The sequence below is a fragment of the Tetrao urogallus genome, assembly GCF_951394365.1.
Source record: "Tetrao urogallus genome assembly, chromosome: 1".
Classification (NCBI taxonomy): domain Eukaryota; kingdom Metazoa; phylum Chordata; class Aves; order Galliformes; family Phasianidae; genus Tetrao; species Tetrao urogallus.
The window spans coordinates 132,402,286-132,420,434 of NC_136813.1; the positions used below are offsets into that span (position 1 = coordinate 132,402,286).

General features: G+C 41.8%; 2 protein-coding genes across 2 annotated transcripts; both read right to left on the minus strand.

The window, feature by feature from the left end:
• Window positions 1-2,712: 2,712 nt before the first annotated feature.
• On the minus strand, window positions 2,713-9,464 carry LOC306959131 (tubulin alpha-8 chain; the record flags this gene model as incomplete). The annotated part of the gene is made up of 6 exons (XM_079550830.1): window positions 2,713-3,000; window positions 3,752-4,432; window positions 5,030-5,178; window positions 5,911-6,133; window positions 7,123-7,237; window positions 9,460-9,464. 6 exons carry the CDS (start codon window positions 9,462-9,464, stop codon window positions 2,713-2,715), a joined length of 1,461 nt encoding a protein of 486 aa, XP_079406956.1.
• Window positions 9,465-13,851: 4,387 nt separating this feature from the next.
• Window positions 13,852-17,322, minus strand: LOC306958243 (tubulin alpha-2 chain; the record flags this gene model as incomplete). Its single annotated transcript, XM_079549690.1, has 4 exons — window positions 17,112-17,322; window positions 16,222-16,370; window positions 15,189-15,869; window positions 13,852-14,145 (listed from the first exon to the last, which is right to left on the minus strand). The coding sequence occupies exons 1-4, from the start codon at window positions 17,164-17,166 to the stop codon at window positions 13,852-13,854; spliced, it is 1,179 nt and encodes a 392-aa protein (XP_079405816.1). The 5' UTR covers window positions 17,167-17,322.
• Window positions 17,323-18,149: the final 827 nt, after the last annotated feature.

An 18,149-nucleotide genomic window follows, 5' to 3' on the forward strand; every position in this document is an offset into this window, starting at 1 on the left:
CCAAATGCATCCAGACCAGCAAGAGTTCAGGCACCCACTCCTCCAGTGCATTTCCAGGCTACCTTCCTCTTCTTCCAGAGCACCAGCAGAAGGAATGGAACGATGTGCTGCCATGCTTGGATGTTCCACTTGTTGGGGAGTAGCTACCAGTCCAGCTTTGCACCGCACAACGAGAGAGAAGAGCTGAGAGGTGAGTGGTGCTGCCCTGCTGTCTGGGAAGTGGTGTGTGTGCGAATCACAGGATCATAGAATCATGGAATTGCTCAGGTTGGAAAAGACCTTAAAGATTGCCAAGTCCAACCATAACCTAACCAAACTACCTTAACTCTAACAACCCTCTGCTAAATCATGTCCCTGAGCACCACATCCAAACGGTTTTTAAACAAATCCAGGGGTGGTGATTCAACCACCTCCCCCCAGGGAGCCTATTCCAGTGCTTCACAACCTTTTCTGTAAAGAAGTTTTTCCTGATATCCAACCTAAACCTCCCTTGGCGCAACTTGAGGCCATTTCCCCTCTTCCTGCCACCTGTGAAGTAGGTGTTCTGCTATCTGCGTGAAATAGATGGAGCCTTTGGGAGCCCAGGAGTGAGACCCTGCTCATACAGCCTGGCCCTCACAGCAAGAGCTCTTCAGCCAAGGTAGCAGTGGCAGTGAAAAGCTTCCTGAGCTATCACATGGACAGACAAGGGTACCTGTAGAGGCTTGTGGGCAGAAGAGTACAAATGAATCAACATCTTTCCTGTGGAATTTGTGAATCATTTTGGTAATGACAGAGTTAGTGGTTTTCACTCTGTATTACTAGTTTGTGTGGAGTCTGCCTGATAAAAGTGAGAGGAAGAGTAAGAACTGCATAGCTGTACGCTGCCTTGAAACAGTTAAACCAACTAAGCGGAGTGCAAACTGACACCGGAGATTAACTAGGAGCTAGATCTGTGTAAAGCAGCGAAGGACCATGCAGCTGCCATGGCTTTTGGTAATGACCTCTTTGAGAATCTGGTTACTAGATTAAATGGAGCTTATGTCTTATTTAATAATATTATAGGGCTTGCCTGTGGAAGTCAGTTGTGACACTCCAGTTCCAAAATGTACTGGGCAGGTGTCTGAGCCTGGGAAATACGCTTAGATGAAGAGATGGTTAGAAGTGAGTAGAAAAAGTGTTTGGATCCAAATATACTGCCTGTTGAATGTCATGGGGTAGTGTCACTTTGACAAAACCTGCTTGCTCCTGGTAACTGCCATAGCACTTTTAAAGTAACCTCCAAATCATTCTAAAGAGTTCATTGACTACTGAGAAAATTGGGATCCTGATTCCTAAGTGTCCATGCTAATAAAATAAAATAAAATAAACCATAAAATTGATAATCAGGATGAGATTTGAAAAGCATTCTGGGAGTTAAGAACTCCACATCCTATGGTTTAGAGTTTATAATGTACTCCACTCTGGATTGGTGTCTTCTCACTTCTTCATTGTATCATTTTCAGCAGTTTTTCAAGAAAGCAAGCACTTTGTCTGCCAATTTTGTCACCATTTCTTTTTTAACAGTGTCCTATGTGTAAAGTTTCCTGTTTCTGGCTTTGGTTCCAGTTTAGGAGATAACAAGGAGTCTAACAGTCTAAATCCCATTGGGTTGAGTAACACTCTTTCATGTTGCTTCAGTTTAAATACATAATCAAGTATATCCTGAATAGGGATATTTTCCTAAAGAGAGGCATTTCTGGTATTCTGTAAGTGCACAGTTCAGCATTTTAGTGATCTGGATAATTAAATGCATATCATGCACACTGTAACTGTCAACATAAATAGAAATCTCTATGTGAGGAAGATAACAGAATCATAAAATCACAGGATGGTTAAGGTTGGAACAGACCTCTGGAGGTTGACTGGTCCAACTCTCCAGCTCAAACAGTGCTACCTGGAGCAGCATGACCCTCTGGCATATCTGCCATTCCTCTCACCCTCTAGGCTCAGCCATTCAGCCAGTTTTCAATCCATTTCAGTGTCTACTTACGTAGCCTGCACTTTGGCAGCTTCTCTTTGAGAATCTTGAAGATCTGACCAGAGACCATCAAAAGCCTTACCAAGGTCTAGGTGGACTATATTCACTGCTGTCCCCTAGTCTACAAAGACAGTCATTTTGTCATAGAAGTTTATCAAATTATTCAGACATGACTTGGTGAATGCATGATGACTACTAATAAGTTGTTTGTTTGTTTTTTTCTGTTAATGTCCATTTTATGTCCATCAGTTGAAGATCATTTAGAGGATAATGAAGCACAGAGCAGAGGAACCATTTCTCCATTTCCATTGTTTTTTGACATGCCAACAAGCAAAAGGCAAAGGTATGTCAAATTTAAATTTGAAAACTATGGCATTTTGCTGTAATTCATTAGAAGCTTGTATATATTAGATTTTCATGTTTTAACATGTGTTAGAGTTTTTAAAAGCTTACACTAACAGGAGAGCAAGTCTTTGTACATTGCTGGGAATGGTGGAGCATTACTACCATAATGGAGATATGATCATCATATCTTACAGGACAATCATACCTTACAGGACAATTTGCCTGTGATTCATAGAACAAAAAAATGTCTTTACGTGACTGCTCCTATATTGGTGTATATTACAAAGGTGTGACATAATCATAGACATGTGCAGTACAGCGATACAGAGACAATTCTGTGCTCACTAGGAACAAGATGTATTTTAAAATTACTCTCCATCATTTTCATCTTCAAATGAGTCAGTTCCCACTTCTTCATAGTCCTTCTCCAGGGCAGCCAGGTCCTCTCGGGCCTCTGTAAATTCTCCTTCCTCCATGCCTTCACTTACATACCAATGAACAAAGGCTCTCTTGGCATACATAAGATCAAACTTGTGGTCAAGCCTTGCCCAGGCCTCTGCAATAGCTGTGGTGTTGCTGAGCATGCAGACTGCTCGCTGAACCTGGGCTAGGTCTCCCCCAGGAACTACTGTAGGAGGCTGATAGTTGATCCCAACCTGGAAGTAGGAATATGAGAGAAGCATGAAAAAGGCAAGGGCAGAATGTAGTCAGGAAGTTGAAAAAATTAATAAAGTCACAGATGCTGTGATAGCATGGTACCACTATCAAATGGCAAATACAATAAAACCTAATAAGGTTATACACAATATATAATCATTTTAATTGCTGTACACTTACTCTGTTTAATGTACACTGAAACTTCCTAGCTTTCTTAACAGCTACTCAACACCAAACATACTGTTTCAACAAGATGCAAACTAATATGGAAAGTTGGTTCCCAGTTAAAAGTACTCGGTTTCTTAACTAGATATTTGCATGACAGATGTATTGCTGTAGAAATGATGTTTGTCAACGTTCTATGGAGCCAACGGAGAGAGGCCACGTAGTACTTCTGTATGAGAGTGTTAGCTGGCAGCTTCTTGAGTACCAGTATTTCCTTTATTGAATGTATTGACTTCGGTATTTCCTTAGTTTTATTTGTTGCTTCAGAGAGCACAGTCACTGGCTTTTTCACAGTTCAGGTCTGAAGGTAATACGACTTCAGATTTGAACTCATACAGCTAGATTTCTACTTATAAATATTTACAAATCTGTGCCATTAGGATTTCTGAAGGAGAAAGCGCATGTTTTATACCCATAAACCTTTTGTAGGTTCATTTCTCTCACAAGTGAAAAGCGTGCAAGATCTAAAGCTTAAAATACAAGATTTCAGCCGGACATTAAAAGTTAAACTCATGGCATTCTCACCTTGAAGCCTGTTGGACACCAGTCAACAAACTGGATATTTCTCTTAGTCTTGATGGCAGCAATTGCTACGTTGACATCTTTGGGAACTACATCTCCACGATAGAGCATGCAGCAAGCCATGTACTTCCCATGCCGCGGGTCACACTTCACCATCTGGTTGTTGGGCTCAAAGCAGGCGCTGGTGATTTCAGCCACCGAGAGCTGCTCGTGATACGCTCTGTCAGAAGAGATGATGGGGGCATAGGTCACCAAGGGGAAGTGGATGCGTGGGTAGGGCACCAGGTTTGTCTGGAATTCTGTCAGATCCACATTGAGGGCACCATCAAAGCGCAGCGATGCGGTGATGGAGGAGACAATCTGGCTGATCAGGCGATTGAGATTAGTGTAGGTTGGGCGCTCGATGTCTAGGTTTCTGCGACAGATATCATATATGGCCTCGTTGTCCACCATGAAGGCACAGTCTGAGTGTTCCAGAGTGGTGTGCGTGGTAAGAATGGAATTGTAGGGTTCCACCACAGCTGTGGAGACCTGAGGAGCTGGGTAGATAGCAAACTCTAGTTTAGACTTTTTTCCATAATCCACAGAGAGGCGCTCCATCAGCAAAGAGGTAAAGCCAGAGCCGGTGCCCCCTCCAAAGCTGTGGAAGATGAGGAATCCCTGCAGTCCAGAACAGGCATCAGCCTAGAAACCAAAAGATAAAGTGAAAGAATAAGGGCCGAAAAAGAAGTAAAAGACTACATCTAATGCATTTGTTTATTCTGAGATGAAGGAGAGAGCAATCATCAGCAATATACAGCACATATTTCAGCTCAGTATTTCTTAAGAAAGAGCTGATGGTAATTTTGTTCTTTTCTTCTTTCACTGGCTTGACTTTTGACATAAAAATTATTGTCTTAACAGTGAACTTCTCTCCCTGAAGTCCACAGTTCTTTCAGTTAATCTAACTGAAACCAGCAACACTGAACTATGTAATCCATACTTCTATGTCAGTGTTGGTATTTTAGAGCTATGCTAATGATAAAATCATAGAATTGCTGATTAATTGCATAGAATTGCTGATGACTTGCATAGAATTGATGAAAAATTACATATTCAGAAGCATCTTTTCAGACTATCTGAAGCCATGCAACTGGGAGGTCTCTATTGGTCTTTCTTAGAGTGGTAATGACCTTTCTGTAGGTCTTGCAGTCTCCTTTCTGAACTGATTCACATTTCCTATAGTGCATTTCTTCCTTCAGTGGAACCAAAGCGCTGTTAAAAAAAACTACTGGGACTTACCAGCTTACGAACACGATCAATCACTATATCAATACTTTCTTTGCCAACAGTGTAGTGTCCACGAGCATAGTTATTCGCCGCATCTTCCTTTCCAGTGATCAGTTGTTCTGGATGAAAAAGTTGCCTGTAGGTGCCAGCCCGCACTTCGTCTGACCAAGAAAGAGAAATTATAAGAGGTTGCACGACCACGCTCCAATGCCAACAAGCTGGTTGTTGTTGGCAGCGGTGCCAGCTTTCAGTCGTGGGAGGTCATGACCCAAAAAATGACCCAAAAAAACATACGCTGACTGAGAGGGGAAAACTAACGGAGAAGAGAAAACTTCCCTAAGAATTTTTGTCATTGTTGTGGCATTGTTTATTTTTGTGAGGCATCTGCCAAAGCTGTTGTTCTCTCAAGAAGAGTTTGTTAGTTAGTTGTATTGACAAAAGGACAGATTACCAGGAAAGAAAAAAAAAATAAGGCAGAAGAAAATCTAGTTCCTAATTTTAAGGAAACCCATTTTTTCCTGAAAGGAAAATGCCAGTTCCCATTTTGAATCCGAAGTGGAGAAAAGCAGAATTCAGATGACAAAAATGTAATGATAAAGGAAACCAAGAATTAAGAGTTTCTGCAAAGAAGAGTCAACTGTATATACTAGCTATTAAACTGCTGGGGATCCTGCCATTCCTAGGTCTGTAACACTCGTAGAGATAATAGCATCATGACATAGAGATAACAGATCATGACATAATGTGACATTCAATGTCACAGAAAAATTAATTTCATGAAGTCTCATGGTAGACATGGTACAAAGGATGTGCTTCTTTGTTCCAGCCTGGTGACACACAGTAGTGATACTTAGGAAGAGTAACCCTTTTTCATTTTGCACGCTGATACTGACCTACTACAGTTGGTTCCAAGTCCACTATTACAGCTCGTGGCACATGCTTCCCACTGACAGTTTCATTGAAAAATGTTGTAAAAGAGTCATCGTTGTTGAGCTGATTGTGCTGATCCTTGAAGGTGCCATCTGGCTGAATGCCGTGCTCCAGGCAGAAGAGTTCCCAGCATGCATTTCCTATCTGAACTCCAGCCTGGCCAACATGAACAGAGATGCACTCACGCTAAAGAGAGAGAGCAGAGAAATAAGGTCAGGAAAATCAGTGTGCATTAATATTCCTTATTCCTAAGTTACTTTTTCCCAGAATATTACTTTAAAATATATATATGTATATTTCGTTGTCACTGGCAGTATTTCACTTGTTTGTTCAACATCATGATTGAGATTGCACATATACAGACCAATGACTGGGACAGACTTTTTAAAAATTGAGGTCTCTGTGCTGTAATACATGAAAGCAAGCAATAAATAATAATTTCAGTTCTACAAAACCTGCCTTTCCTCCTATGAATTGGCTATACAGAGGAACACATCCCACTTTATTTTTACTTCTGGCTGGAACCTGACACAGTCATATGGTATTTTTCAACCGTATGAAACCCAAGACGGGTGATGTCTTTTGATCCTTTTACCCTCTGATAGCACACCAGAATGCAAACTTGGAGGAACTGCTTTCAGCTATATTCACCTCAGGAAATGTTTTCAGATTCTTTTGGTTGAAACTAATGTTCTTTCAAGATCCTGAACAAGCTGTGAATTTTACACTGCAGGTTCACTGCTTAATTAAGTCAATATGACAGAATGGAATATGCTTACTTACATAATTTTGAGTATAATTCCTGTGGTAGCCTGGAACTTCAATGAAAGGAACACAACATATATAACACCAGGCTTAACTAAGCAGATGCAATTGCTGAAAAGCCTCAACACATAGAGTACAGGGGCCTGGCACTGGATTTCATCAATTCAGAAAGAAAATTACAAAGTAGAGATTTCTGAGTTGGTCCAGACTAACATGACATCGCATGAAGGAAAGGCAGTTTTGTAAGAAAAGGTGGTTACAGACCACATGAAGTTTTTCAACCTCATTTTCTGCTTTGGAGCAGTTGTAATTATAATCTTCTGTGCTCCAAATTTGTGGTATCACTGGCCCTATCTATGCTAGTGAGTAAGAGACAGGGTAGCCTGTACTGATTGATAATTAATACATACTCTGGCACAATTTTGGCTTGTGCCAGCTCCTACTTTCTCAGGTATTGCTTGGGCACCGTTCAAGGATAGCTCATTGTTGAGAATGGTTTTCAGTGAGCAGCTAGCTGACCACTGCCTGGTTTTGGAGGGGGAAAGAGATGCATATGCAAGAGATGCATAAATACAAAGCAGGCCATCCTAGCTGCCTCAAGGCAAGAGAGTGGTCCCCAGTCATTTTCAGTTTGCAATGTTTGATTACGTAAGAGCAGATGTGGCCAGTTAACTTTCTGTTGTTTTTGCTCTCAAATTCTGTAACTGCTTATCCTGCAAAATCGTCCCATGATCTGACAGTTAAATGTATCTTCCCCAAAAAACAAATCCTCCAGCAGAATGCACGACCAGCATCATCTCTAGGGCAGTTTTCTTCACCAATTTTCAGTGTTTGCATTTTATAAACAAAACTAAACATATTTTTTTCAGAAGCAAGTGGTATTTTAGAAGTCACTACTGCCACAGGTTGCCATTTGCAGAATTTCAGATGAATATAGAAAACCAATCTAATTATTTCATCCAAGGAAATATTTTACTTCCATTCAGTGCTCATTTTAAGTTGGTGACTGTGAGAATTCATTTGCAAAAGCGTGTGTAATGTGCTTTCAAGCACACTTGTGCAACCTTGTTTTTTTCAGTTAAGTTTTGCAAAAGTGAGTGCTGGTGCATCTGCATAGGCTAGTATGCTGCAATGGAGTTGCAATCTGGAGGATTACTCAGGAAACACTGAAGGTTAGATTGGGTCTAGTGAGTACAATTAATGCTGATTTGGCACAGGACAGGCTCTTGCCTTTCAGTTAGATCCCAGTGTGAATCTACAAGGCTGACAGCAAGAAAAAGAGCAGCTCTGTCTTTTAAACACAGAAATGAGGCAAGGTAACTTTTTAATAGACTCTCCTTTGGAGCAAAGCTACAATTAAGAGCCAAGCAACACTTGGAAGCTTTTCTCATATCAGTAGAGGAATCAATTTGTGTGCGTGCACGCGTGTGTGTGTGTGTTGTCTTAGAACAACTAAGTTGATACTGTAGAGCTTAGCATAGGACCACAGATGAAAACTGTAGACCCAGTTTGTTTCCTTTCAGACAGGGCTTCCATTTCCACTGGCTTGACGCAGCGTCTTAACTCTGCATTGGGGCAAGGCTTTCTGCCATGACTCCTGGCTTCAACCCCTGTTTCTTCCTAACCCAGAAATTGCTTGGAAATATTCTGGCAAGTAAAGAAGACAGTAACAAAGAGATTTCTAATTTTGAGTAGTAAATAGCTCTTAAAATAATGTTAGACTTCTGATAGGAAAAAGAATGGCCCTTCTTCAGAATCACAAGATGGGTAAGCTGATGTCTGCGTGGTATTTCAATTTTGAGCCTCCTCCAAACTCACATTTCACACTGCATCACTAACATACTAGGACCTATCTCACAAATTGTGAACCTGACTTTTACACAGTCTGCTTTAAAGCATGGCAAGTGCATGGAAGTGTATGTACTTTGCCTTTGAAATAAACTTTCTTGTTTTGCAGCTGTAAACGCACACACAATCACCACGTTTGGAAAAGAGCTTTATCACATAGTTTTCTACACTAAAATACGACAGCTATAGACATAAATTGGTGTACCAGGTGAAATTATTTTTTCACTTTATAAGAGGGTTTGAGCAATTTCTATGGATTTATTAAAAAAAAAAAAAAAAAGACAAAATTCTGTTTTACTTACTTAAACACATAAACATATAGAAACCTTCCTGCACTCCAGAAACACATACATTGTGTAACTGTGAACAGTACAGACATCAGGGCTAAATTAATTTAAAACAGGCACAAATGTAAGGAAAAGGATTATTATTTCATATGAAAATGAACATGCATTGAGAAAACGTAGTCACAACAGAGATTACTAGAAAACCAAAACTCCAGATCAACTTCATTTTATAATTCCACTAATTAGAGACTCTGAAGAAAACTGTGTCTCTGTGTGCCTTGCAGCCCCAGTGAGATATTCCGACACAGCTTTCCTGACCTTTAACATCATAACCCGTGAGTGAGATCAGACTCTGTGGCACAAGCTGGTGATAATGGCAGATCCCCCTGACTACCCTTGCCCGTCATCCTCCCGGTCCCTGGTGGTATGACTGGTGACCCCACATCCATCCCCCCTTACCATGGCGTCTCCAGTGGTGTTTCCTTCCCTCTCGGATCAGTGATGGCAGGTTTTCTGCAGAGCCCTGCACTGAACCTCGCTGGGCACCTGCTTCTGCTCATCAGAGTCACAGTGCTTTGGGCAATAGGTCACAGACTCCACAGTTTAGCCTACCGCATCACCGCCTTCTGCCCTCCCAGCTGCCCCAAATATGCAACAAATATAGCCTCATCCAGGCAGGCTGGGCTCAGATACACCCCAACATTTCACATTTAGACGCTTCTGATTCTGCATGATTCTTAAATCTGAATGTGGCCATGTAACATGCCTCACACTATAATTTCTGAGTGCTATATAAATATGCGTCACATACAAGTGACATGCTACCCCAATTCCCTGTTCTGCCAGCATGCATGTGTAGACAAGAGCCATTCCTACATTCCAGCATGGAATACAGAGATCATAAAGGAATGAATGAGTGGGAAAGAGGAGAACAGAAGAAAAGACAGAAACAGAGAAATGGAAAGTAAATATGCTTCCCATTTTGAAGTGTCTTATGCCAATGCTCTTAAATGTTGGGCTGACCTCTTTCTGTCCGTATTCCTGCTTCTCTGTTAATGTTTCAATTAGTTCTGTTGGTTCTCCTTCCAAGTAGTCATCCGGGCTGTACTGTCAGCAGCATGGTGCAGCATTCATTATGAAGTCTGACTTGTCTGTTCAAATGCAGAAAGGAATTTGATTCTTATTGCATTGCTTATTGCGAGAAATAGCTGGAGGCATCAAACACATGCTTGCAGTCTGAACTAGGACAGTTGCCTCCACCATCACGTTGTTTGCTCCTTCTATACTAGCTCAGCATTGGAAAGAAGCTGCTTCTCTCAGGGGACAGATAAGTCCTCATGATTTCAGCTCCTAGGTCACAAAGAGAAAGGTACACTTAATTTCTTGAATCTGAGTATGATGTTAAGAATATACTGTAGATAATTATGTTAATATGCAGAAATTTAAATTTACAATTACTACATTTTTGGTTAGTCTACCTTGACATGATGATATCAACAGATTGTTCTGCCATTGCTGGCAACCAGAATGTATCTTTTGCTTTAAATCTTACATTTTAACAGCGTGAAGTAGTTCATGCCACTTTTCATAAGCTTGCACTTAACATTGGTATGCTCCTGTTTGGGTGTTCTTTACACAAACCTGCAAATTGAACACCTCTGGTTTTGGCTAGGAAAGCTTCAGATTTCTGGAGCCAAGATATTTTTTAAAGAGGACAAATTCCCGTGGCAGTTTACCTGCTGCTTTGTTTAAGCTGATTCTCACACTTCTCCAGGAAATCATCAGGCAGTGACTTTAACCCTAAAGAATACTTTGGTTTAGTGTTCTTCTTCCAAAGGAGCTGGTAACTTTCCAGACAATCCTCAGTATTCTGGGCAATCTGAAACGTGAATAGTCATAGCTCCACCAAATAGATCATCTGTACAGAGAATCACCTCAGGAAGAGATCTCAAAGCAAATCCACTACCCAGAACATCTTAGTCATTGTTTAAGTCATCGTGTCAAATATATCACAGCTACAAAAGCCAAAAGAGCTCCATGAATCACCAAAACATTTGCAATTTTGTCCGTATCTGTACTTCCCCTGCTCTTCTGTTCCCCCTCTCATCTCTTGCGGACGGGCACTGAGAGCACCTCTTGGAATTAGTGCTAATTTTACTGCTCACTTGTCCAGGACCCACTGAGTAGAGTCTGGGTCATTTCTCACTGGTCAAACACTTCTGGGGAGGAGGGAGTGATACATGGTGACAACACAGAAATACAGTTGTGAGTTATTACCTCCATCTGCTGATGCTACTATCAAAATCAGCCTCTTAAAGGTGCAACAACAAAAAACCTCAACCCTCACACAAAACCCAATTCCTACTTAAAAACAGACATTTCTCTGAAAATAGCATTTTGAATAATCTGGAACTTAAAGTTTAAATAAACAAACACAAAATACCTCTTGGAATACAGTTTCAAAAGTTTTGTTGTTTTGTTTTGTTTTGTTTTTTAAATAAAAATTGCCATATGTATCATTTCTATAGATGTTATAAATTGTAGAATTAGATGCAGAATTGTTCCCTATAGTATTTCAATTTCAGAACAATGCTTTCTAATCTAAATCTAATTTTCCACCCTGTTATTATCATCCCACTATAGCATTACAAAGACCAATGTTATTCATTTTGAAGATAAAAAGGTAATCTACATCAGTGACATTTCTGGATATGGTGCTTCTGTGGTAGGGGGGTTGGAACTTGACGATCCTTAAGATCCCTTCCAACCCAGGCCATTCTATGATGTCTGCTTTTTCTTTAGATTCTTTAGCAAATCTAATGCAGATTGAGCTGCCAGAAGGAGGGCAGTGTTCCTGTCAACAGTTTGAGTAAAACACAATGCATCTCTGTAGCCATGCTGGAGTTGTATATGATGAGTGTATGCTTCAAATAAAACTCTCTTTTCAAAGAAATGTATTAAAGATCACTAACAAATCTATCGTTCCAATAGTATTGTGATGTATATTAAAAGACCTTGTTCTGTCCTCCATCCCCTCCAGAATGTCTCTTCATCAGGGTTAAGGGAAACCTTCCAGATAAGTGTGAGTACAGAAGCAAGTCAAACATGCATGGTGATGTCATCACAGCAGGGCTGTCTTGCTTCAGGTGTTATTCATAGCAGGGCTGCTTGGCAGTTACCCCTAAGCAGTTGCAATTTTTTTTTCCTTCTATTACTTTTCCTCTGCCCTTCTTAAGTAGATGCACAAGCCATCTGTTTTTCCCCACTGTCCCTGTTCTCCTGATTTTTATGCTTTTATTTGGTGATGTCAGCTTTAGTTAACATCCAAGGTAACCCAGCACCCCCTTTGCTCTCTGTTGATGTCTCCCATTCAAAGCAAGACCCCAAAACTCCCCTTTCACCTATATGTAACGTCCAGTAGCTTCTGCTGCCGTTCTCTTTTAAGATGCAGGTCAGGATTAGCCAGCCACTTCTCATGATCTGTTGTCAGCAGCATTGCAGATTTGTCCTATTCCTTTGTTACCTGGTTTACCTCAGACTGCAGCAGGCCATCTGCCTGTTGTGTCTTAGTGATGCAATGTTCTACTACCCTAAAGCAACTGGGGTTGCTAACTTGAGGCTAAACTGCGAAGCCGTACTATCCTACCCGTGTCTACAACACACATTCCTTGTCACTGTTCTGATTTATTGTACCTCAGTAAGTCTGATGAAACTGGTGTAGGCTTTGTCCAGCACTGCCATGTTTTAAGGCTCTTGACTCATAGATGTTATTCACTTAGCACTGCAACAGAATTGTCAGCATACTTATGCCTCCAGACCAGTTAGGATAGCTGCACCACAGCTGCACAAGCATACTCTAAATTTCTGCTGAAGCTAGGAGAATCTGGATTGTGTTCCTACTCCTGGCACCTCGCAACATTTCTAACCACCCCACGCTGTGGACTTTGTAGAACCAAGGCAACAGGGGCCTAGCTGTTATGTTCTCAGCACTGACAGAGTTCTCAAGGCATTTTAGAGTGGAACAGCTTTACAAACATTATGTTTGTTATTAGTATGAAATAAAGACTAAGGGCAAGAAACTTTCCTTCACACAGTGTCTGTAGTAATGGCAGGGGATATTTTGAAGCAACAGAACTCCTCAAGTGATATTCCAGGTACATGACTGTATCTTTGTGTTGAATAAATGACAGCATAGAAGATGAGGGATTCTTAGTTCTACAAGTAAAATTCCTTGCAGGATATATTAGCAAAAAATAGGAAGTGTGTTGCCCCTAAAAGCAAAGTGAGTAATGATTAGCTGGTGATGTATCCCACACTTGTGGCCTTGTGATTCAACAGTGAAGAACTTACCCTGTTTACAGTCTAATAAAGTGGCAATGAAATTAGAATTAATCATAGAATCACAGAATGCCTTGGGTTGGAAGGGACCTTGAAGCCCATTCAGTTCCAACTCCCTGCCACCCACCAGCCAAGGCTTCCCAGGGCCCCATCCAGCCTGGCCTTGAATGCCTCCAGGGGTGGGGCACCCACAGCTTTTCTGGGCAGCTGTGCCAGGCCCTCACAGCCCTCAGAGTAATGAATTTCCTCCTCATATCTCATCTAAATTTCCCTTATTTTAGTTTAAAGCCATTACTTCTTGTTCTCTTGACCCTTGTGAAAAGGCCCTTCCCATCTTTCCTGGAAGTACCTTTAGATACTGCAAAGCCACTATTAGGTCTCCCCAGAGCCTTCTCTTCTCCAGCTCCTGCAGCCTTTCTGCATAGGAGGGGTGCTCCAGCCCTCAGATCGTCTTCACAGCCTCCTCTGGCCCTGCTGCAACAGCTCCACATTCTTCTTGTGCTGGAGGCCCCGTGCCTGGACACAGTACTACAGGTGAGGCCAGAAACATACTGTGTGTGAGACAAGCAAAAATGTAGCTATATGAAATAAAGAGACACGGAGACAATCATATGCACAGGGAAAGACAAAGTGTTTTATGCACAGAAAAAAAAGGCCAAGTGGACATTAAGATTCCCTTGCCACATTTTCATCCTCAAATAAGTCACTTCCCACTTCTTCGTAGTCCTTCTCCAGGGCAGCCAGATCCTCTCGGGCCTCTGCAAATTCTCCTTCCTCCATGCCTTCACTTACGTACCAATGAACAAAGGCTCTCTTGGCATACATAAGATCAAACTTGTGGTCAAGCCTTGCCCAGGCCTCTGCAATAGCTGTGGTGTTGCTGAGCATGCAGACTGCTCGCTGAACCTGGGCTAGGTCTCCCCCAGGTGTAGGTATAGGTGGCTGATAGTTGATCCCAACCTGCAAAGAGCAGATAAAATGGTTCCGTGAAAAGAGTTAAACAAATAGGCTTCTATTAGTAGTGGAAATGCTAATTCATGGCCTGAAACAGTGATTGAGCAGCTGGTGGGAAGGCAGGGCCAACCTAGGGGAGATCGGGTGCATGTAGTGTACCTGAGTGACCAGAGTGTGTAGAGCCAGGATCCATCCCTTCCCAGATCTCATTTAAGGGTTGGCAGTGGGTTAGGGGCATCTTGCTGGAGATTCCTGCCTAACTGAGGCCTTCCAAAGATAAGCAAGTTTTCTGCCTTTATTTTGGCATCCCTGGCTGCTGCATTTGGGCTTGTCTTCATTTGCTGCAGCCTCGGATTGTGCCACCCCGCTATTATTGCTGTGCTTCCCCATCATATGATAGCATTACAGTTACAATAGATTAAGAAAAAAGCTGAGGTTAAGAAAGCTGTAAAGCACGGGTCAGGAGAAGGAAAGGAGGTAAGGAGAGAACCTGACCGGAACAGTAAATCTCTGTTAAGCCTTAAGTCACTCCATGTACTGTTTTGGGTGCAAATCAATTCCTACTCTCAATAACCTGAATAGCACTAAGTGAAGAAAAACAAAAAGGTTTTGGCACTGTTGGCAAAATTGGCATTCTTGGAGATGTAGTATAAATGTTTCAGTTTGCAACAATGTATAGTTGACACTGTTTTGGGTTATTCTTCTGGTATGTTTGAATCTCATGGAGCGCACTCTCAGTGGCAGCTTTAGAACATAAGCTGTACCTTAATCTTTCTTCTAGAATGCAGTTTCTTCTAGTTTAAAGATTAGGAGTGTCCACATTCTCCTGTTACTAAATATAAAAATACTACATATACTCACATTTGATTAAATACTTAGGAGTCCGTCTACGGGATGCCTGAGGGAGGAAGAGGGCTCAATTTATAGCATCACAGCTTTCTTTGGTACCTTATTTTCACAAGTGAAAAGCATGCAGGATCAAAAGCTTAAAATACAAGATTTCAGCTAGACTGATCTTGCCCTTAAAGAGAAATTCATGGCATTCTCACCTTGAAGCCTGTTGGACACCAATCGACAAACTGAAGGGACCTGTTGGTCTTGATGGCAGCAATTGCTACGTTGACATCTTTGGGAACTACATCTCCACGATAGAGCATGCAGCAAGCCATGTACTTCCCATGCCGCGGGTCACACTTCACCATCTGGTTGTTGGGCTCAAAGCAGGAGCTGGTGATTTCAGCCACCGAGAGCTGCTCGTGATACGCTCTGTCAGAAGAGATGATGGGGGCATAGGTCACCAAGGGGAAGTGGATGCGTGGGAAGGGCACCAGGTTTGTCTGGAATTCTGTCAGATCCACATTGAGGGCACCATCAAAGCGCAGCGATGCGGTGATGGAGGAGACAATCTGGCTGATCAGGCGATTGAGATTAGTGTAGGTTGGGCGCTCGATGTCTAGGTTTCGGTGGCAGATGTCATATATGGCCTCGTTGTCCACCATGAAGACACAGTCTGAGTGTTCCAGAGTGGTGTGTGTGGTGAGTACAGAATTGTAGGGTTCCACCACGGCACTGGAGGCCTGAGGAGCTGGGTAAATGGCAAATTCTAATTTAGACTTCTTCCCGTATTCCACAGAGAGGCGCTCCATCAGCAAAGAGGTAAAGCCAGAGCCGGTGCCCCCTCCAAAGCTGTGGAAGATGAGGAATCCCTGCAGTCCAGAACAGGCATCAGCCTGAAAGCCAACAGAAAAAAAGAAAGAGTAAGTGAATATATCTTCAAATTTCACTCAGATAGAAATAGCAACCCCCACAGCTAAAGCATAACACAGACATCGGTAGTTTTTCCAGTAAAAACTCCTGTCACCTGTAAATCTCAGGCTGGAGTATCACTAGAATAATACTGTTGGTTTTTTTTCTGACAGTGTAACAATGCTACATCAGTATTTGACATTTTTCACTTAAGTCTTCACTCATTTGAAACCTCAGGTGGGTCATCGAAGAACTGAGTTGCTCTATTCTGAGCACTGCACGTTTTTTTCACTTCCCATCCGTCAATGGCCTTGCTTCCAATGTAATATTGCGTACCAGTTTGCGGATGCGATCTGAGACCATGTCAAGTTTGTCTTTGCCAACAGTGTAGTGGCCACGTGCATAATTATTTGCAGCATCTTCTTTTCCAGTGATCAGCTGTTCTGGGTGGAAAAGCTGCCGGTAGGTGCCGGTTCGTACTTCGTCTGAACAAGAGGAAAAAAGAATTGTATGCTTAGAATTATAAGCTTAGAAGAGATGGTTCACCAAAGTTAATAACATTTGCAAAACAAATGGAACATTTTACACATGTTGGCAAACACGTGATACGGAATATCTGCATGGGGGTAAGCGGCGGGATGATGATGACAAGTACAGAGGTAATGAGCAGTGTCTGGGATGATCTCAGTTTTGACCAAAGAATTGGGCTCCTATCTGAGTGTAAATGGTTGTGCTGTACAAATAAATTAATTTAGTAGATGAGGTTTGTGCCATGGTGTGATAAAATTTCAGCTTTTCCAACTGATTGGATGTAGATTGATCAGAACCTTCAAGGGAATTATTAGAAGAGATGTGCAGGAAAAACACGTCTGTCAGGACACTCCCACTTCATTATTCACGTTCTTGTTTTCCACATGAATGTGAAGAAAACAATACTTTCTTTAAGAAAGTCAAATTGTATTCAACCAGTATGGGTTTGGTGAGTAGAAAACCTTTTATTTTAGTATCAGTTAAAGCATCCATGACAGAGCATAGTTAGTTTTCACCTTTTCATTGAGAGTCACATCTGTTAGTAATACTTGCTATTAAAACCTCTAAACGTGTCAGTTCTGTCTGGATGCTGGCATCATCCCTAAAGGTGAAGACACAGGCCATTCAGTGGTCTGAACTTCAGCACGGAGAAGAGTTAATTCATTTCAGTTTTCCAGGATGCATTCTGTACTGACCTACTACAGTTGGTTCCAAGTCCACCATAATAGCTCGGGGCACATATTTACTCATGCTTGTCTCTCTGAAAAATGTGGCAAAAGAGTCATCGCTGCTGGGTGGGTCACTGAAGGTGCCATCTGGCTGAATGCTGTGTTCCAGGCAAAAGAGTTCCCAGCACGCATTGCCAATTTGAACTCCAGCTTGGCCAATGTGGACAGAGATGCACTCGCGCTGAAATGGGAGAAGAAGGGAGACGTATCATTACTCAAGGATGTATTTTCAAACAAAGTTTGAAAGCCTTTAGTAAGATTCACCCAACCTCTCAATTGAGAACTCCTTGAAACTCAGTACAGAAATTATAGACCTTCCCTGGTTCATGCTGCTTGAAAGATTTAGAGAATGGTGATGGCCTGGGAAGACCACAGATAACGACCATTCATCTCTGTCCCCCTCACTTAGCTGCAGTTTCAAATCTGAAACAAAAATACTTCCATGAGCCTTCTCCCTGTCCCTCATATCTTGCCTAGAAGGCAGAAAAACAAAGGCCCAAATCCTTGCTCATTATCCAATAAGATAATGATACGTCTGTTACCATGGTTCCTCCTCTGTGCTTCCTTTCTTGATGGAAAGGAGAAGCTTTGGTTACTGATGTTTCTACTGCTGTTCAAGCAATCTGGTGCAAGGGAGAGTTGGCGTTTGTACTGTGCTGGTTGGGACCCTGTGATGTCACAGTGCAGGAGAGGTCAGTTTCTCCTTGGCAACCACTGCACCCACCCACCTGTTACATCACAGCCAGCTTTCTCCCAGCCCTACAGTCTGTTCCTAAGCTAATTTTCCCAGTTCATTTTCTCTACTGAATGGGGGTTTTTTGTTGTTTTTTTTTTTTTTTTAAAATCGTAGCTGGTATTTCGAACCAGGATTTAACAGATCTGTTGTTCAATAACTGTTTCCTTCATTAAAACACTTACACCTGGTGAATCTGCTACTGATAACTCATCTTTTAAGACTTTTTATCACTTCTGAATTTCTTAGTCCTTCCAAAAGGTGGCATTATT